This window comes from Eurytemora carolleeae, unplaced genomic scaffold, assembly GCF_000591075.1.
Source record: "Eurytemora carolleeae unplaced genomic scaffold, Eaff_2.0 scaffold1442, whole genome shotgun sequence".
NCBI lineage: Eukaryota > Metazoa > Arthropoda > Copepoda > Calanoida > Temoridae > Eurytemora > Eurytemora carolleeae.
In genome coordinates this window covers 30,461-53,394 of record NW_019402156.1, presented here as the reverse complement: position 1 = coordinate 53,394, position 22,934 = coordinate 30,461, and the positions used below count along the sequence as shown (strand labels likewise).

General features: G+C 32.0%; 1 protein-coding gene across 1 annotated transcript in view; it reads left to right on the top strand.

Annotated features, from left to right (window-relative positions):
- Window positions 1-7,725: 7,725 nt before the first annotated feature.
- LOC111718024 (peroxidase) overlaps window positions 7,726-22,934 on the top strand; it is a gene marked incomplete in the record, with an annotated part of 22,296 nt that continues 7,087 nt past the window's right edge. Inside the window, 7 exon segments of the mRNA XM_023493501.1 lie at window positions 7,726-7,793; window positions 14,374-14,502; window positions 14,568-14,689; window positions 18,384-19,323; window positions 19,381-19,523; window positions 20,490-20,563; window positions 22,356-22,526. Coding sequence (XP_023349269.1) covers window positions 14,375-14,502; window positions 14,568-14,689; window positions 18,384-19,323; window positions 19,381-19,523; window positions 20,490-20,563; window positions 22,356-22,526 — 1,578 coding nt within the window.

The following is a 22,934-nucleotide window of genomic DNA, read 5'->3' as shown; positions in this document are numbered from 1 at the left end:
TCCCCCCCCCCCACCTGAAACGGCCTATGTTCTCCAAATACACAATTTAATACAACATATTTTGCTTGTTTTGATAACAATATAATGTTTGACATTTTTTTGAAGTAGTAAAATATAGCATGACCTTAATAAATTTTCAAAATTGAAAGTTTTTGAATCACCCTGTAGCGATGTCAGATAAATTAACTTGATCTATAGCTTTTGTTTTAATGAACGTAGAGCACACTTTAGAGTCTTGTTTTCATTTTTGGCTCTTGAATTACACAGCAATGGGTGGGGCACCTTAACCTTCAACTTCGTAGGATCAGCCAGGACATATAGATAGTTTAGATAGATAGATAGATAGATAAATAGATAGATAGATAAATAGATAGATAGATAGATAGATAGATGGATATATAGATAGATAAATAGATAGATAGATAGATAAATTGATAGATAAATAGATAGATAGATAAATAGCTAGATTATCCAATGTTTAGACTGCTTGCCTTTTTGTCCAAGTTTGACCACTGTGTACAATATGCTATCTGATCTTAAAATGCTTTTATTATTCACTAAACCCACTGTGCAGGATGTTGATAATACACAGAAAGAGAGAGAGTAAAAGTACAAATTTTGTTAACTATGTTCTTTCAATGTTGATTATTTAGAGGATAATACAAAAAATGTTAAGATTTTAGAAACATCAGAGGCAGGGGGCTATGGGGTGGGGGCCTGAAGCCTTGGGCCCCAACAGGTGCTGAACTTCTACCCCCCCCCACCCCGTTCCAACATCTCCTAGACAGAAATATAATGCAAGCCTCCCCCACCCTGGACAAATTCCTGAGATAAGATGTAGAAATAAAAATATGTTTGCAAACATAATAGACTTAACCCTATCCCTGCTTGGGTACTTGAAAACTAGGAGGGGGGGGGGTCAATTTGACCCTCCTCTAAATCCTAGGAGGGGGTGGGGTCAATTTGACCCTCCTCTAAATCCTAGGAGGGGGGGGGGGGGTCAATTTGACCCTCCTCTAAATCCTAGGAGGGTAGCTTCCGTGTTCCCTATAGCTTGAAACAAAGGATTGAAATAATGTTTGGAAATCAAGTTTGAAATATTGCCAAGGAAAACTGTTGATCTGTCGAGATAAAGCATTGTTTAACTCCTATCCAAGTATCTTTATATAGTATTCTCTAGGGGGGAGGTAGGACAGATTTTATTGATAGGACAGATAGGATATAAAAACAGACAGAAAGATAGGACATATAGTACAGATAGGACAGATAGGACGGATAGGACAGATATGACAGATATTACAGATAGTAAAGATAAGACAGATAGAACAGATAGGACAGATAGGACAGATAGGACAGATTTGACAGATTTGACAGATAGGACAGATAGGACAGATAGGACAGATAGAACAGATAGGACAGATAGGACAGATAGGACAGATAGAACAGATAGGACAGATAGGAAGGATAGGACAGATAGAAAAAATAGGACAGATATGGCGGATACGACAGATAGGACGGATAAGACAGATAGGACGGATAGGACAGATATGACAGATATGACAGATAGTACAGATAGGACGGATAGGACAGATATGACAGATATGACAGATAGGACAGATAGGACAGATAGGACAGGTAGGACAGATAGGACAGATAGAACAGATATGACAGATAGGACAGATAGGACAGATAGGACAGATAGGACAGATAGGACAGATAGGACAGATAGGACAGGTAGGACAGATAGGACAGATAGGACGGATAGAACAGATAGGACAGATAGGACAGATAGGACAGATAGGACAGATAGAAAAAATAGGACAGATAGGGCGGATAAGACAGATAGGATGGATAGGGCAGATAGAACAAATAGGACAGAAAGGAAGGATAGGACAGATAGAAAAATAGGATAGATAGGACAGATATGAAAGATGGAACATTCAAAACAGATAGGACAGATATGGGACAGAGAGATAGGATAGCTAAGCCAGAAAGGAAAATAGGACAAATAGGATAGGACAGATAGGAGATATAGGACAAATACGATAGAAAGGACAGATAGGACATACAAACAGAAATAGGACAGATAGATAGGACACATAAAATATTTAGGACATACAGGACAGATAGGACAAGAAGTGGGAGGGGATGCCCGAAATTATTAAATGTAAAGACAATATTTGAAAAATGATATATTTAACCTATATGTGTAGGCTCATGTACTATGTAGGCTCGTGCTTTAAACTTGGAAATAATTGGTTGCAAATTTGTAAACATCAATTATGTAATTAGGGGGAGGGGAAGGAGGGGGGATATATACATAGAATATACATTACACATATCTCAGCCCTATTATATAGTTATGGATGGAAGGTCACACCTAGGGTTATTTGCTGGGTAAAGATGATTTCAAAATAAAAACCTTCGAAAATGTTTTCAAAAATACCTATCAAATATGTCTTAAAATTAATATAGAGAATTTTTCCAAAGTTTAAAAAACATTTTTTTAATATTTTTTATATGTACATTTATGGGTTTTGGTCTTTCATTCTACATATATTGTATATACTTATCCTTTACTTCCTCTACTTCCTCTGCGTAAAGAAGAAGAAGAAGAAGAAGAAGATGAAGTTTTGCAAACAACCTGTCAAAGGAAATTTGCACATTTTTAGTTTTACTTGATTAAAAATCAGGTTATTTAAAACTTTGCAAAAATTTTTGCATATTTGAAATGGCATGGTCAAGGGCTTTTCAAAAATATTTAATTTTTCATTATTTGGACAAATTTTTTTTTGCAAACATTTTTACTTTATAACTGGATTTTGCGATAAAAAATTCAATTTTTGCAAATTTGCAAATTTATTTGCAGATTCTAAAAGTAGAGCACAAGAGCTTTCCAATGATGTATCATTTGTCATATTTTGACATCAAACATGGGAAGTCTAAGGCACGTTTCATGCATTGCCATTTTCAGACAAAACATTTACTGAAAAATGAATTTTGTAGGAAGGTTCTCTTCTTTCTGATTTATTTCAACATTAAAAATTGTAACCTTGACTATCTTGGTCCTTAGTGAATACATAGTTGGTTGTTTGTAAGGGGGGGGGGGGCTGAGGTGTGATTTCTACCAGGGTGATTATTTTAAGGAAGTTGAGCTCTTTTCTAGAAGGAGTGACAGGGGGTCCTAAAGGATGAAAACTTCAATGGTATAGGAATGGGAATCGATTTAGAAAAAGATGATTTTGGTGGAGCAAGTTTTTGTGAATTTGTAATAACTTTAATCCAATATATTTCTTTTAAACTGTCGTTTTTTTATAATTTTATCTGGGCTAAATTGCATGCATTATATTGAAGTGCTATACGGAAATTTATATTACCGTAAAACTCATAGAGTAAGTTTTATTGTATAAACAAAATAATTAATACTTCGAGTCAAGGTTATAATGCAAGGAAAGTTAATTGCAGTTACGTACATATTGAAACCAGTTCTCTCTGGGCGGAATTTTAAGCAAGAATAGATGCAACAGTGTTCGTTTAGTTTCCGAGGAGGATAAAAGCATTGAATTTTGAAAATTTTGATAATTTATATAATAGTTTCCTATGACCAGAATATTTCATTGATTTTTTATGTGAAAGATGGATCCCATGTTAGGCTGTGACATCCGACTTGTATTTACATTACCGCCCAGAGACAGTACACTGCAGTACAAAAGATGCGTACACATCTGAAATAACGTTCTTTGCATTAAAACCTTGCTTTGAGTAATCTTAGCATGCCATCCTTTCTATACAATTTAACTGCAGACGTAAATTTCTGTTTAAATTGTCATCCATGGGAATAAATCTGCAGAATGCTAGACAACATAAACATTTATGAAACAAGTGTGTACTTTAACATTATTACTCACTTCATCGTGAATTTCATAATAAATGTGCTATAAAGTAATCATCTTGCTAGAAAGTTAAATTAGCTGTACATTATAGCACGTGTGCTATAATGTTTTGATTGGTTCCCGGAATTCTCCAAAATATACTTTTTCAATTGAAATGAAAATAAAATTGAATTCAACTTTATAATTTGACTTATGCTTTGTTTCAAAACTTATTTGATCTAGAAACAGCCATTGAAATAAGACAAGTAGACAAACGTGTCATACAATTACCTATCATTAAATGTTAATGAATTATGCTGGCTTTCATTCTCATGACTTTTAAAAATTAAAGTAATCAAAAAACATGTGTAATTGCATGTTGATATAGATTTTGAAAAGAAATTTCAAGAAATCCACGAAAACTTTTTGTAAATCCGCGGCGAATCCTTTGTCGAAAGAGCAGGTTCCGTTTTATAAACATAGTTTTAGTATTTTATAAATATTTATTAATAACATAATATTGCGAGCTTGAATGAAATAGATTTTATTAGATATTGTTAAATTTATGTTTACTGAACACAACTTTTATGGTTTAGATCTCAATTTATAATTGTGTCAAATCACACTACAACTTATATTGAATAGATGGTTTATATAGGTATGACTGATGGGTGACAGTCTATCTTGCTGACTCTTGCTCTCTTTATTTGAAGCATTTGATTGCAGTGATTTTGCATACTATTCTAATACCATACAAAAACACTTCTGCCACTTAATTTAAAATTTAAAATGCGCAGCGCTGTTGTTTAGTTAATTTAGTTGTACCAAAAATGATATGAATATACATTATATATAGTTAAACACGTCAGTGTAGAGTTTTAATTTTGATGTTAAAGAATATGAAATAATTTTCAACTGAAATTTCAATTTCAATTGAACGTTTTTTCTTTGTATAAGTCGTAAAACAAAAACAAAAAACTTCATGAATTTTACTTTAAAAAATTGAATTCTGTAGGAGCTATTTTTTGAAATTTTTATCAAACATAAATCTACTCTGGATCATGTGAGGTCCCACACAAAATTTGGGCCTGATCGGTTCAGCCGTTTTGACGTTTATTGGTTACAAAGAGACAGACAGACAGATCAGTATATATATTTATTAATTCCGTACAGTCGGGGGTGGTTTCCGATATTTGCCCGGGTGGTGGAAATAATTAATTTATATTGCGCGAGCTCGAGCTCCCTGTTCCCGTTCGGGAAACTAGTCAGCGGCGGGGATTATTTAAATGCAATTCCCGCCGATTCTCCTTCCTCAAATCTTATATTTTTGCAGAATACTTTATCCTCTCGCAAGTTTCTGGTTGACACTGGAGCCTCTGTGTCAGTCTATCCACATCTTCCTCAGCAACCTCGAGCTCCTGGTGTGGGAGTTCAGTTAAGAACCGCCGACGGTNGAAGGGAAAAGTATCAACTATATCCTGGACATTGGAGATGAACCAAGCATTCGCCGCGGCCAAATCTCTCCTCTCAAGTGTTCCCACCCTGGTTCATCCAGACCCCTCCGCCCAGGTTTCTCTCGCTGTGGATTCATCAGGTTCTCATGTAGGGGCAGTTCTTCAACAAGAAGTTGCTGGGTTTTGGGCTCCTCTTGCTTTCTACTCCAAGAAGTTGTCTTCCGCCGAAACAAGATACTCCGCCTTTGACAGAGAATTGTTTGCTGCTTATTCCGCCCTCCGCCATTTCCGGTTCCTCCTAGAAGGTAAAGAGTTTGTTTTATTTACTGATCACAAATCTCTAACTCATGCCTTGTTCAGGACTTCTCCGCCCTGGTCCGCCATGCAGCAGCGCCGCCTGTCATTCTTGTCTGAGTTCAACTGCGTCATCCGTCATCTCCCAGGAACAGAGAACGTAGTAGCAGACGCCCTGTCCCATCCAGTTTCTCCTAGCTCCACTCCGATCCTTGAGTCAAATCCGTCCTTGATTTCTCCGAGTCCAATTAAAGATAGCTCTGCTCCGAAACCTGTGTCAAATCCGTCCTTGATTTCTCCGAGTCCAATTAAAGCTAGCTCCGCTCCGAAACCTGTGTCAAAACCTTCCGATTTTTCTCCTCAGCCTGCTCCGTCAAGTTTTTCTCCTGAAGTTTATCCTTCTGATGATCAAGTCCCTGAGGTGTAGGTGGTGACGGATCCTGTGATGAACTCTGTTCCTCTGGTTCCTGCTCTCCCACCAACAGTTCCTGGTGTTTCATATATACAAATGTCTGCGCTCCAACAATCATGCACGAAGGTCCAACAGCTCCGCCAGTCCTCAGCTTTGAAGATTGTCTCCGTCCCTGTTTCCAACTCTCAGGAATTGCTCTGCGACGTTTCTACAGGAGTCCACCGTCCGTTGGTTCCTGAGGCTATGAGAAAGAATGTTTTTAATGCAATCCACAAAATTTCTCATCCTGGAAAACGTGCCTCACGAAGACTGGTTTCCAGGAGTTTTGTTTGGGAGTTTTGTTCCTAGAGAAGATTCATCTGTTTCCGCTTCTGAAGCCCTTTTTGGTTCTCCGTTGGTTTTACCCGGAGAATTTCTAGACACTCCAGAGCTCCCCTCATCGGAGTATCTCAGGAAAATCCAGTCTATCCTGAAGAACAGTACATCAGTCCTACCTCATCACTCTGCTGTTCCAGCCACAAAACCAGACCAGATCCCTTCAAGTTTAGCTAATTGTTCTCATGTTTTTATCAGAGAGGATGCATCAAAACCTCCGTTATCTCCAATATATAGAGGGCCATATCTAGTCCTCTCCAAGTATCCAAAGTATTTTCTTGTTGAAATTGGTTCCAAGTCTGACTCTGTCTCCGTGGATCGGCTTAAACCTGTACTATCAGATCACCCAGTTACTCCTCAGCAGCCTCCCCGACGTGGAAGACCTCCGTCGTCTCCGGCTCCATTAGCTCCGGCTCCGTCAGCTCCGGCTCCGTTGGCTCCTGCCTCTCCAGCACCTCTCCGGAGAGCCCCTGGAATGAATAAGAAGGTTCAGTTCTCACCTCAAGAGCTTTCTCCTCTCCCGGCTCGTAGGAACCCACGAAGAAGAGTCCGGGATAACCATCAAGTGTTTCATCGTCTTCATCACCTCGATGCTGGGGGGACCCCTGTGGAGACCCTGGATTACCAGCTGATTGGCGGAAGCTCTGAAGTCCAAACCAAACATATTTATTCAGTTTGATTTTCATGTTGTAAATTAGAAACAAATATATAGTCAGTCCGTTTTATATCTTTGTTATTTTGCGTCGCTACAGGTAACCCTTTAATATATATGTATTAATGGGTAGACCTTTAATATATATGTATTTATGGGTAGCCCTTTAATATATCTGTATGTATGAGTAAACCTTTAATATATATGTATTTATGAGTAAACCTTTAATATATATGTATTTATGGGTAGCCCTTTAATATATATGTATTTATGTGTAGACTTTTAATATATATGTATTTATCGGTAGCCCTTTAATATATATGTATTTATGGGTCGACCTTTAATATATATGAATTTTTGGGTAGCCCTGTAATATATATGTATTTATGGGTAGCCCTTTAATATACATGTATTTATGGGTAGCCCTTTAATATATATGTATTTACGGGTAGACCTTTAATATATATGTATTTATGGGTAGCCCTTTAATATATATGTATTTACGGGTAGACCTTTAATATATATGTATTTATGGGTAGCCCTTTAATATAATATATATGTTGCCCTGTAATATATATGTATTTATGGTACTCAACTTCTGCTTCGAAACCATAAACTATTAATGCATTGAATGTATGTCTAATCACTTAACCGCCCCACTTCCTTCATCGTTGTGTGTCAAGTACTTAGAAATCCCCCAAATCCTTCTCCCCTTCAGACAAAAGTACAAATAGGTAAAGTTCAGATAAAAAAGGGGGAAATATTCGTTTTGGAGTAATACATTTTTATACGAGGTGACAAAAAGTTGTGTGACCTGAAAAATAATAATTTCTAACATATCAATAGAAAATACGAAAAAAAATGTTTAACATTTTTGCTGAATCAAAATGTTCCAATCCCCATGTATATTTTTGCATCCTGATGTAAACCTCTGATATTTCAAACTTTGGCCCCTGTAGAACTTATATTTTGAATGTATCTAAAGTCTACGAAACTAGATTAGGATTAGGCAATTTGATTTTAAGCCAGGTGCTTAGTTTCACTTAAATTAAATAAAATGAGCTTTTATCTAAAAGGACTGTCCACTTAATTTTGACCCTTCGTTTATAGTAAATTTCGAATCTCAACGATACCCTTTAAACCTTTATCTGATCAAGGAGAATAAATGCTATTGAAGGAGATTACGAATCTGACAGTTCTTTAAATTAGGGATGACTTGAAGTTACGTCTACAGTTTCTTTAATGTGTTACATTTGATTTACATTTAATTTCTATTGATGTTTGGCATGTGAGGTTTCTAAAGATGAATTAAATGGTTTAATTTGTATTAAATGATAATTAGATTATTCATTTTTCTTTTTTCTAAAAAAATAAAATTGAAAGTACATCGTTTTATTGTGTTATATTAGGTAAGACTTGGTATTTCTAAACAATGATATAACTGTTTCAACCGATTGTTTATTTGAAATTGTAATGGGTTGTATTCCCCCCTTTTCCCCTCCCATCCTAAGGCGCTAAGTTGAACAATTTATAACAATACCACCTTAATGTCATAATATTTAACATTTTGCGCTTCAGGGTATTTTTTAAGTAAAACCATGACATAGGACACTGCAAATTATACATTTGTCGATCTTAATATTTTGGTTTAAAAATGTTCCAAACCTGGGATGCTAATAAAGCATTTTTTTAAAATTCTTCTAATGTTGAATAGAAAGGATTAACATCTGTTTTAACATCGTATTTTACACAAAGTTCAGCTTTTAAACCCTCCTATCACCAAAAAGTTTGACTGAACTCATGCAGACAGTTTGTATCAAGTCATTGCTATTTTCTTCTGCGAAAATGAATGAAGCGTAAAATTTGCAAATCTGCACGCAATAATTACATTCCTTGAAAAATTTTAAAATCTTTTTTTTTTCGGAAATGTGAATCATTCGGGGATTTTGTTCTTACATTCTAGGAATTTATAGCGTATGAATCTTTTTTGAAAATCGGGGTTAAAATTATTCCCAGATCCGGTTTCAGATGTAACCTATAGATCCGGATTCAGATGTATCAATTATGATCCGGATGGGAATATCAAAGATCCGGATTCAGTTTCGATCCAACATCTATCTGAGTCAATCGATTCTTTTAATAAACCGGATCCAAGAAAACGTACAAAGTGAGACCCATAAAGCTGTGGAATAGGTAAAGAAATATAAAAAATTTGCTCAAATGTCGTCCTCACATTCCACAGTTATATGGGTTCCAATGCAGTTGATTTTTAATACAGATTTAACATTTTATAAAACCCAATTCAGCTAAAAAACGGATTTGCCTTTTGATTCAGAATCCGTTAAAAATTGAATTCATTCTGGACTCAGAATTTGTTAAGGTCATAGAAAAAGTGATTGGGTTTCATTCTAAAAATTTCTTTTTTAACATTTTTGTATAGACACAGACCTTCCCCCCCCCCCCATATATTTACCCTAGTTGCTCCTTTGGACCAGGGTTTAATATTATTTTTAATATTTATAAAATTTACTGCGTCAGAATTGTTTTGTTATTACATAACTTATATTTTACCGTTACGCACTTTTTTTACCTACATTTTGCACATTTAAAATTGCTATATTTTGGAAAAACCATATTCTTTGAAGGTTTGTCTCATAATTCATTATTTTGTATCATTTATCAAACCTAGGTTTCAATTTGCAGTTTTTAAAATTTTAATGATTATTTTATTGGTTACTAATCAACCACAAATCATTTAAAGTGCAGCATTGGTATACTTAATTTAAGATTTTAAATTTTTTGGTGTACTCTATTTAAAACTATAGCTTGATCTATATCTTAAACTTTTAAAAGCACAATTTCAGAGCGTTAAACCAGTTTGTGGTTAACTCTTTGGTTTAAGAGTACATTTACAAAGGTTTATAACAATTTGTCTGATGATTTTTGAGTATCTCTTTGATTTAAAAAGTACATTAACAAAGGTTTAGAACAATTTTTCTGATGATTTTTGAGTATATCTATGTTTAAAAAGTACATTTACAAAGGTTTAGAACAATTTTTCTAATAATTTGTAATTATTTCTTAAAGTTTTAATAGTACATTTACAAAGGTTTAGAACAATTAACTAAGGTTTATAATAATTTTTCTTATGATTTTTGAGCATCTCCTTGTTTTAAAAGTACATTTACAAAGGTTTATAGCAATTTTTCTAATAATTTGTAATTATTTCTTAAAGTTTCAAAAGTACATTTACAAAGGTTTAGAACAATTTTTCTAATAATTTTTAATTATTTCTTAAAGTTTTAATAGTACATTTACAAAGGTTTAGAACAATTTGTCTTATAATTTTTGATTATCTCTTGGTAAAAAATTATACATAATCCAAGCTAAACCTTCAATTTCAAGCATTGGAAAAAGATTCGTAAATTTCTGCACTTCATCCAAGTTTTTTACCAAGTTTAATGCAACTATAGATACATCATAACTAAATACAATTTTATCTAACTGAGTTATCGGGGCCGGGTGGGGGGCTGTGGTCCTGAAAGGGCTGGGAGAGAGATCTGAATCTATGAAAACAGATTTATGCAAAACAACGTTATACAGTTATATAGATTGTAAAATTGAAAAGAAATGTTGGAAATATGTTATAGGTATTTTTGAAAAATAATTAAATGAGAGTTTTTACGTACATTCATTTTTCAAGGGCTTCTTATTTATATGTAAGTAATAAATCTGTTTTTTCAAATAATTTTAAAGTTAAGAACTATTTTATTTTCATTAATGCACTCAAAAATATAGACAACAGTACAGTAACCCCCCCCCCCCTTAGCCTTTTTAGGGCTAAAGGTTCTCTATAATGATTTGTTTGTATTCTAGAAATATAGAATTTTGATGGAGAAAATTATTGAAAAACTAGGAAATATCTTTTAAATCTAAACTCTGACACTTATGACAAGCGTAACACGTGTTTTTGACAAGTTTAACACGTGTACACTGTACTGCGAATCATTTTCGCCATTCCACCAGAAAATGTGTATATTGCAGTTAATCTTATGTGAAAATACGTTGTTTAGAAAGAAAATGATGGATTTACGTGAATGATGAATGCAATATTAGGAGAAATTGCAAAATCATTTTATAAAAAGTGTTATCAAAGTTAATAATAGTGAATCTATTAAATAAACTGTTCCTACGTGATTTAATCTTAAAAACAAACGTTACTCATGATATAATAAATAACAAATTCATTTGAAAACATGGCGAATACAAAAGACCATTAATTGGATCTAAAAGTAGTCTTTCTTGGGCACCACTGTATACTCTAAAGAATGTTGAAATAAAGGGAGTGTGCGCGTATTTTCAAAAAATTACTCTTACAGTCCCTTTAAGTGTATAAAATTACTCTTACAGTCCCTTTAAGTGTATAAAAATACGCTTACAGTCCCTTTAAGTGTATAAAAATACGCTTACAGTCCCTTTAAGTGTATAAAATTAAGCTTACAGTCCCTTTCAGTGTATACAATTACTCTTACAGTCCCTTTCAGTGTATAAAAAATATTACAATCTGTTTAAAATCAAATGTCTACTTGAGTTACACAATTGAAACCAGGTTCTATAAATCAAATTTTTTAACAGTTTTTGTTTTAAAATATCAAATTAACAGCTTCAAGAGCCATGGGGGTTTTATATTTGATCGTGATTCAATGCACTTTATGATGATGTCTCTTTGTCCATTGCAAATACAAACAATTTGGTCTTGTTGCAGCATTATATTTTCAAAGCTTTGGACACATTGCAACATTTAATTCTCGCTATTCTTAGCTCTTTTTGTTGTAATTTAAATATATTTTTTCCTTTGGTCATCTTGCAGCATGATGTTTTTTTTTGCAAAATTGTCTTTTTGTACTTTTCATTCTTTAAATTATAAAAAATTCATTTGTTTCATGATGTTTATTAGAATATCATCCTAATAACTTTTTTGTTGGCTTTTCATATCTAATCATATGAAGACTTTTATGGTATAAGTTTGCAGTTGCATAAGGATGTTCAAAACACCTGGTTTTTGCATTTACATTGTTTATGTTTGCAAAAACTGGATTTTACCACCTTGCAAATTTGCGAATATTTCTGAACAAACCTTAATTAATCCTTGAGATACAAAAATCTGCAAAACCAGAAATGAAAGTGAAAACGAGCTATAATTTGCGCATTCAAATTAGTTTTACTGTTATAGCTATTCTTATTTGGTGGTTAACAAAAACATATGCTGTGTTTTGCGAAAATCTGCAAATTTATTGAGCAGTAAATTGCATGACTCGTATGTTGGAAAACCAAGGAATTAGAACTCAATAAAAGACCTATCAGACAGTGTTTGTCTTAAAGAGGCTATCTAACTATCTTATCTATCTATCTATCTTTCTGTCTTTCTATCTTTCTATCTATTCATTTCTATGTATATACACTTTTTGTCCAATTCTGCTGTAATACCATGCAAACAAGAATACGGCTGAACCAAACAAGCCAATTCTATTAATAAGAATTTTTGAATTTAAACTTAAGATACATAATAAGAATTATGAAAATCGTAATCTATGATCAGATTTATCTTAATCAGTGCTAAAAATCTTAGATATTTTTATACAGTGATAACCAGAAAATTCTGAAATAGGAAGACGACTTTATAGCAATATTTAAGAGTTTTTGATGTTTTTTCAAAGCTAATAGTTTTTACTATTAAATCACTAATTTAGGGAAATGGGTCTGTTTACACTACTCAATTGCTGTGTCCCATACTAATTGAACTATTTAAAGTCATAAATAAATTTAAAATTCGGTGATGGATTAAACCTCTGTAGAGTATAAAAGTAGATATTAGTTCCACATTTATTGAAAATATATTTAGGTCTGGGTTGACCCTCGTCAGTTCTAACAATATAATAACCATCAAAATCGATAAAAAAATAAAGTCTAAAAGTCGTCCTCCTATTTTGTAGTTTTTAAAGAAAAAATAGGATTTTTCAGGAGATATTATGATAATTTAGTCTATCAATCTAATACAGTTTATACAACTGTTCCATGGGATGAAATGTATATTCTATCAATCTAATACAGTTTATACAACTGTTTCATGAGTTGAAATGTATATTCTATCAATATAATAAAGTGTATAGAACTGTTTTATGGGTTGAAATGTATATTCTATCAATCTAATACAGTTTATACACCTGTTTTGTGGGTTGAAATGTATATTCTATCAATCTAATACAGTTTATACACCTGTTTTGTGGGTTGAAATGTATATTCAATCAATCTAATACAGTTTATACAACTGTTTCATGAGTTGAAATGTATATTCTATCAATCTAATACAGTTTATACAACTGTTTCATGAGTTGAAATGTATATTTTATCAATATGATAAAGTGTATACAACTGTTTCATGGGTTGAAATGTATATTCTATCGATCTAATACAGTTTATACAACTGTTTCGTGGGTTGAAATGTATATTCTATCAATCTAATACAGTTTATACAACTGTTTCATGAGTTGAAATGTTTATTCTATCAATATAATACAGTTTATACAACTGTTCCATGGGTTGAAATGTACATTCTATCAATATAATACAGTTTATACAACTGTTCCATGGGTTGAAACGTTTATTCTATCAATATAATACAGTTTATACAACTGTTTCACGAGTTGAAATGTATATTCTATCAATATAATACAGTTTATACAACTGTCCCATGGGTTGAAATGTATATTCTATCAATCATAATACAGTTTATACAACTGTTCCATGAGTTGGAATGTATAAATACAGTTATACAATTATAAACAATTGAAGCGTAACATAATGTTAGATATATAAATCTGTATCATTTTAATTAGATCAAAGCAATGCCGGATGAAAACTATTAAATATGAATATTAAAAGTAGGAAAACTATAGCTTGGGAACCCAGCTTAGCCTGGAAGGTATGACAATTATAATTATAGCTTTTTTCTTGATTTCTGATCAAAACTCATGAACCTCTTGACCGATTTGCCTCAAATTTCATTGGAGACCTCAATAGAACCCCGCAAATGTTCTTAGCTTTGTTTAAAAATCTAAGTCGGGTTTTATAACAATTGTTTCGGGAACATTTTTATTTTCAGGCAAAGCTGGGTTTCCAAGCTTAAGCAGTATTTAAAGCTCAATGAAAGAGTGTCAGACGTCAGTGTTACACTGTATACACAAAAAAAGATGTGATTTTTAAGGGGGGGGGGGTACACATTTGAAAGCATGTTATTCATTTCATATGTTTTAGAATGTGGATAATCCTGCTTTTGGCGGGCTGTGTCGCAGCCGACGCTGAGGCTGATGCCGCACACCACGCTGTTCATCTTGGAGCTGCACCTTACGGTCCCGTCGCTGCCCCATATTGCGCTAATGGCGGGTAAATATATTTTTTCTTATAAATAACACCTTTTTCTCTTTTAAAATATTGTTTCGTTTGTTTAGATATTGTGTGCCCCCCTCCCTGTGTGCCCCCTACTATTTAGAGTCCCTGTATGATCCTACTGCCCCCTGTTACCTTGCCCCTTCAACCCCTGGGGTCTGCTGTCCTCCGAAAAAGGCCTCATGTAAGTATTTTTTATATCTTCAGCTTATTTTATAAAATATATAATATGTGGTAATGTTACACTTTTGCTTGTCCTCAATATGTGTCCTCAAAAGTACATCCTCAATAGTTTGTCCTCAATAGTGCGTCCTTAATGGTGTGTCCTCAATAATTCTTCCTTGATATTTGCGTCATTAATAGCTCGTCCTTAATATTTTGTTCTCAATAGCTCGTCCTTAATAGTTTGTTCTTAATAGCTCGTCCTTGATATTTTGTTCTCAATAGCTCGTCATTAATAGTTTGTTCTTAATAGCTCGTCCTTAATATTTTGTTCTCAATAGCTCGTCCTTAATAGCTTGTTCTCAATATTGGTTCCTCAAAAAGCATCCGTATTTATAGAATTATACAACTTTATAGAATTATTCTATCTTAGGTTTTATCGAAGAAAAGCATATTTGGAAAAAAATGATAAAAATAAAAATTATCTTTAAAAAAAATATCTGAGAACGAATGTGCATTACCTGAAAATAAAAACATTTTTTTGTCTTATCTGATCGAATTATTTTATAGTTTTTAATGACATGCGCTAATAAATATGTATAAAATAGATTAGTTTTCGGGGACACCCATTTATAACTGGTTACTTTTTTGTTTTTCCAACTGTTTCCAACAGTTTGTAGAGTTTGCAAAATAGTTTTACGAGTCCAACAGTGTCAACTAAAGGGGTTAAAGGTTAATCGACGAAACTTCTAGCAACCGTACATTAAACAAGTGATATGCCTTGTGGTAAACATTTAACGATATCTCTGTTAAAGGAATTGAGTTTTTGCCACAAACTCTGAATTTCTAATCAATATATCTTTGTAACCAAATGTTGTAGACCTTTGATATTTCAAACTCTGAAATCTGTTAGGTTGAAATATCAAACCTGTACTCCATTAGGTTGCAAAGATTTATGGATTAGAAAATTAGCTTTTGTGGCAAAGACTCAATTCCTTACCTTGTAATCTAAAGAATAAGTTCTGTAAATTTGCTTTCTTTTCTTTGATGTTGCATACATTTAAGTTGCATAAAAGCCTAGGGTTAATCGGCGAACATTGTGAATCATATATAATACTTAGAATAAGTCGACAGTCGCTTCAAGTGTTTCAGAATTCGGTCAGAAAACAAGGAACAGTCCCTTTAAAAAAACAGAAACGGTTAAAAAAGAAATTTCAGGATTCTGCTGATAGCTTAACCTGATTCTTAGTATTTGTGAGTTCGTGCAAATATTTCAAGTTATTTCAAGCTATTTTGCGTAAATTTTAAAATATTGGAATTCGGCGGAATTTCTTGAACAATAAAAATACGATTACAGATATTGGTAAAAGTGAGCTATCAAATTATATTGTACAGATAATCAGTATCATTGATGTATCATATAGATATATATATAACATATATAGATACATAGATAGATAGATAGATATATCTTTTTGATAGATAGATATAATGGGTAGAAGGATATAGTGTATGCAAATGCAGATATATTACTTTCCCTATATGTGTGTATCGAGAGGACCGAAGACCAGCCACACCAATTTCTATTCCGAGCCACATTATCCTCATTTTATCGTTCGAGCCACCTCTTAATCCTCGTTCTTCGATTATTATGTTTTCTTTAAATTTCTAATTATCGAAAATATAACTATTTTTAAACTCTTGGCAGGAATATCTAAAAAATGCGCTTAAAAAAGGTGAAGATTAAACTCGAAAAACTTTAATTCAATTGAAACTATTTTTTCGATTTACAAAAATTCAATATTTCATTTATGCCCTAATCTGGCCTGATTCTTAAAAAAATAGTTTTACATTGAAATATTAAACACTGTAAAAAAAATAATGTTGGAAGGACAAGGATTTCGAGGTGGGTCGGACAAGAAAATGAAGAGAATGTGGCTCGGACTAGAAATGGTTGCGGCTGACCTTCCTACCCCTCGTGTATCAATCTATATATTTTTATCTATCAATATCTTTCTATCTATCTAAATATCTAGGTAACCAAAAGATTACTTCCGACCACTGCATTAAACCAAGGATGAAATAATCTGTAAATGAACAGAATCAATTTATATTCTATCCTTCTCTCTATTAAGATTAACCTTGAAGTCTGAATATACAGATTGCTTTGACACTAATCCGTGAATCTTTTCAAAATCAGACATTTTCAATTTTCCTTGTGAGGCTTGTAGAAAATATATTTGGGTTTATTTAAAATCAATATGGCATTCATCTCTTCCATTATGATCAAGGTTTTACATTAAATTACGCGTTTACACAAAACAATATGTACCCTCCCCCCTTCCCATTCCTTCCAACATATCCCTTCTCCGGCACCCTCCCCACCATCCACCCTCATTTGGTTGCTTTGATAAACGTGCAGCTGAATGATAAACGCGGGAATAAATGACAAATGCGGGAATGCAGCTGACAGCAGACAAAATGCGGAAATGCAGCTGACAGCAGACAAAATGGCGCTTTTATCTCGTGCTTTTAAGCATTCAAGATTGGCTTTTTATATTTCCTATGTTCTTTCATGCTGAGAATACACGTCCAAATCTATTTCTTCTCACTTCATTGAACCATCACGCGTTCTTTGTAAACTTTTGAAATATCTGTATCAATGTATATTTAGCATCAAGAACCATTGAGCGTGTTTTTCATGAAACATTTGAAACATATAAAGTTTTTCGTATGTTTGAAACAAAACGCATTTATTGGTTCCACAGAGTACAAAAAGTATGGAGCCAAACAAAGTGTTTTTTCTAGGCTCTAATTTTTTCACACTCTAAGGCTTGTATACGCCTACAGAAAATATGTTTTGCCCTCACCCACATATGTATATGCATAATGCATATATGCAAATTGTGTTCATTCTTCCGTGTTTTGATTGAGTAACCATCAAACAAATCTTCTATTTCTATCCAATTTCCACTTCACACCACTGTTTCTTCGACAGCTTTATTAACGGTGTATAAAGTTTATTTCAAATAATTTCTGAAAAAAAAGTTTCAAAATGTTTATTACATGACTAAGTGAAAACACTAAATGTTGTATATTTTATATAAGTTGTACATTGAAACTTTCTAATTTGCCCATAAAGTATTTTTTGTCCAAACATTAGATTTCAAATTAAAATTTACGAATTAAATGTTGTTATGTTAGACATTTTTTCAACATATTGAAACTTTTGTATTTGAGCATTAACAAAAATAACATTAATACAAAATCTAGTCTGCGGCACTAGTTTTCAATTTGTTTTTCTAAAATAGTATTGAAATATTGATTACAGTAAAATGAAATCAATGATCAGATAAAAAATTGTTTGTACATTGATTCTAAAGCCTAGCCCTTCATCCTTCANCCCCAACCCCCATGTGTTACCTAAATTCAGACACACCATATCTAAGCCACAGTTGATGTTATGTTTTGTATACCTCTGATGGTTATATATCTTTAATGGTTTGATTAAGTACACTTATATATCCCTAATCTTAGACAGATGTTTCGATTGCTCCGCACTTTTGCACGGTGGTCAATAGTCAATAGTCATTGGATCCAACCCTACTTATCATTGTTTAAACACTGCACAGTTGATATTAAAGGTTGATGATTCAGGATATTTAATTGTTTGTTGTGGGGGTAAATATCATCTTTGAGCCTTTCTTTTGTTACAGATGAGAAGAGAGGCCTTCTTAAGCGAGCCACCAACCCTCCTGGATCTGAATCTCCTTTGGAGTTTGATGCATACACTCTAAACCATGCTGCATTTGTTGGTATCCAAGAAACGATCTGGGTTACTGAATTTGAGGGAGAGCTTGAGAGACGCGGAGTATTTGCTCGTAAAGGATCTTCAGCGTTTAACCATTTTGCACTTTTTGAAACTAAACCAATCACAAGAAAAATGGCAGATATGGCTATGCACAGCATCGCTGGGTCCCAGGACTTGGGAAGTCGGTTTTCTCTGACCCCTGACCAAGCAGGATTTGGTCTTAATGCCTTCTCCATTGAAGGAACCATGATTGAAGACTCCTGTCCCAAGCCTCCTCAGTGCAATGCTTACCATCCATACAGAAGCTATGATGGAACATGTAACAACTTGGAAATGCCTCTGTGGGGACAGTCCAATACACCTTTCCAGAGGACTCTTCTTCCTGCCTACAGTGACGGTGTCTGGCGTCCCAGAGTTGCTAAGTCAGGAGCGCCTCTTCCTTCAGCTCGTCTAGTCTCTATCAACATTGTTCCAGATGTGGATGCACCTAGCGAGATTGATACTCTCAATGTGATGCAATGGGGACAGTTTGTTGATCATGATCTTGCTCACACACCTCTTTTCCGACTATCCAACAATGCTACAGGAGTTCAGTGCTGTATGGATGATGGATCCGCCCCAATAAGTAAGCTGGTTCTCCATCCTGAGTGCTTCCCTATTGAAATACCTGAGAATGATCCTTTCCACTCCAAGTTTGGCCAAAGATGTATGCACTTTGTACGATCAATGCCAGCACCTCAGTTGGGATGTACTTTTGGATATGGAGAGCAGATGAACCAGATCACTCATCATTTAGATGGAAGCAACATTTACGGCTCTGATGAGGAGGATGCCCTGAGTCTTAGGTACAAATTAAAAAAGATTTTTAGATCAATTGTTTTTTTACTGAAAAATTGTTCCAGGGCAAAGGTTGACGGACTCTTGAGGTTCTACTCCCCAGATAACAATAGACAGTTGCTCCCCCAGGAAGAGGGTGAATCCAAGGATGAATGTCTCATCGATGAAGACAAGCAGATGAAAGAGAACCAAAAATGCTTTAAAGCAGGTAAAAAGAAGTTGTTAATCACTCAAATTTTAAAATCAACAATGCTGTAATGTCTAAGCATAATAGATGTTTAAAAACTGTATGTAAATGGTGTTGAGGTATAAAATCATTCTTATCATCTTCCTTTAAATTCACAAACTCACAACATATTCTAGCTTGCTTTATAACTCATTATACGAACTTATAAATGTTGAAAAAAAATATTTCGTTTTGTTTATTTTAATTTTATCGCTGGTATTGTATAAGTATGTGGTTGAAGGAACTGAATATTTGTAAAGCGCACTCCTTATACATGCTGTGTACTGAATACGATATGCTTAAAACTACAGGGGGTCTCCAACATATTCAGTAACTTATATACAGAGCAATCAATCATTCACTCACAAGAGACTAATATATCTATTTATCTTTCCAGCTGTATTCATTCTTTCATTCAACGATTGAGTTATATTCATTCTACCATTCATTATTACAGTTTTATTTTTCCTTTTTTTGAGTTGTATTTCTATACAAATTATTGAGTTAAATTCATTCTTCTATTCATTATTGTAGCTGTATTAATCCTTTCATTCATCCATTGAGTTGTAGTAACCCTACCATATTTTGAGTTGTATTCACTCTACAAATTATTGAGTTTTATTCATTCTACTATTCATTATTGTATTATGTATTATGTATTATATTAATCCTTTCATTCATCCATTGAGTTGTTGTAACTCTACCATACCTTGAGTTGTATTGACTTTACCGTTCATTGAGTTTTAATCACTTTATCATTCATTATTACACTTATATTCATTCATTTATTAATTTAGTTGTATTTCTTATATCTTTTATTCATTCATCCTCATTCACTAATACTTTCATCTTTATTATCTTTATTCATTTATCTCTCATTAATTTGCTTAAAATATGTCTATTTTAAGATAGATTAGATACTTTTATTAATATTTTAAATAAAAACAGGAGATTCACGATCAAACGAGCAGCCAGGACTTGCAGCTTACCATACCGTCTGGATCCGAGAACATAACAGGTTTTAAATAAGTGCTGTAAATCAATCAATCAATCCCCCCCCTTCCTCCTCCTGTCCCTTTTTTGAAAAAAGCATTATCTTGCTCCTACGTTACATTTTTATACCCCTCTTTAATACAAAGTAACAATGTCTTTGCAAACATAAAAGTTGAATAATAACTCTTTTAAAGGATTAATATCTATGGTTTAAACAAATATAATAAATAAAATTCATGACTAATAATTACAAATACATGAACATCTTAATAATAACCATTGTTGTTTTAAACGGTTCTGAACTGACGCTTATAAATTCACACAGTAGATTTAAAGTTTCCCATGCCCCCCCCTTTCTCATCTTTGCCCCCCCTCATACTATCCCCCCCATACACTTTTTTTACTGGGACAAGATTCTTATAAACCTTTTGTTTTAATGCAATATGGCAAAGGGTAAGGACCAGGTCGGTCATAACACCAAATCTTCAAAAAACCTGATAAAATTGGTCTGAAATTAACATATTGAATAGCCCTTGAAAAAGGGTATATAAACATGTATACCCTTGTGTTTTAGCATTGTTTAAAAATTATTGCATCCCAAAAAAAAGTCATTTGAAAAAAGAGAAAGTCAGTTGAATTCAACACAAAAAATACACTAAATATATTTTTGATATTTTTAAACTTGCTTAATTGTTGATAAAGATATTTTCGGTAATTACACACGACATATTTTTATACTTAGGTTTCATGCAGCAACTTTTTATACATAGTTATTTAAACAGCATGCAATTTGTTCTTAATTTTCTTTACAATCATAAAGTACATCACACCATGTATAATATCTTTCTATCTAACTATCTATATATCTATCTATCTATCTATCTATCTATCTATCTACCTATCTATCTATCTATCTATCTATCTATCTATCTATNAATAATAATAATAATAATAATAATAATAATAATAATAATAATAATAATAATAATAATAATAATAATAATAATAATAATAATAATAATAATAATAATAATAATAATAATAATAATAATAATAATAATAATAATAATAATAATAATAATAATAATAATAATAATAATAATAATAATAATAATAATAATAATAATAATAATAATAATAATAATAATAATAATAATAATAATAATAATAATAATAATAATAATAATAATAATAATAATAATAATAATAATAATAATAATAATAATAATAATAATAATAATAATAATAATAATAATAATAATAATAATAATAATAATAATAATAATAATAATAATAATAATAATAATAATAATAATAATAATAATAATAATAATAATAATAATAATAATAATAATAATAATAATAATAATAATAATAATAATAATAATAATAATAATAATAATAATAATAATAATAATAATAATAATAATAATAATAATAATAATAATAATAATAATAATAATAATAATAATAATAATAATAATAATAATAATAATAATAATAATAATAATAATAATAATAATAATAATAATAATAATAATAATAATAATAATAATAATAATAATAATAATAATAATAATAATAATAATAATAATAATAATAATAATAATAATAATAATAATAATAATAATAATAATAATAATAATAATAATAATAATAATAATAATAATAATAATAATAATAATAATAATAATAATAATAATAATAATAATAATAATAATAATAATAATAATAATAATAATAATAATAGTAATAATAATAATAATAATAATAATAATAATAATAATAATAATAATAATAATAATAATAATAATAATAACAATAATTACAATATTAATGATAATAATAATAACAATAATAATAATAATAATGATACATTTTCAGCATATATCCTACAACGAATGGCTGCCGCTGATCCTGAGTCCTGAGTTTATGGCTGAATTAAATATCCTGCCTGAAACCTATGGATACAACGAGAAATATGATTCAAAGGTTTTATTTCTTTAAGTTTTTTTAGTCATATATTTATTAATTCAAGATAACATTATGTAAATGAGAACTGTTGTCTCGTGGAATCTCTTTACCCAGATTAACATGTTTAACAATATCTCTGCTGGGGTACTTGAAAACCAGGATATGCTGGGGGGGGGTCAATTTAGACCCCCCTCTAAATCCCATGTTTGATGTCAAATATGACAAATGATACATCATTGGAAAGCTCTTGTGCTCTACTTTTAGAATTTGCAAAAAAAATTGCAAATTTGCAAAAATTGAATTTTTTATCGCAAAATCCAGTTAAATAGTAAAAATGTTTGCAAAAAAAATTTGTCCAAAAAATGAAAAATTATACATTTTTGAAAAGCCCTTGACCATGCCATTTCAAATATGCAAAAATTTTTG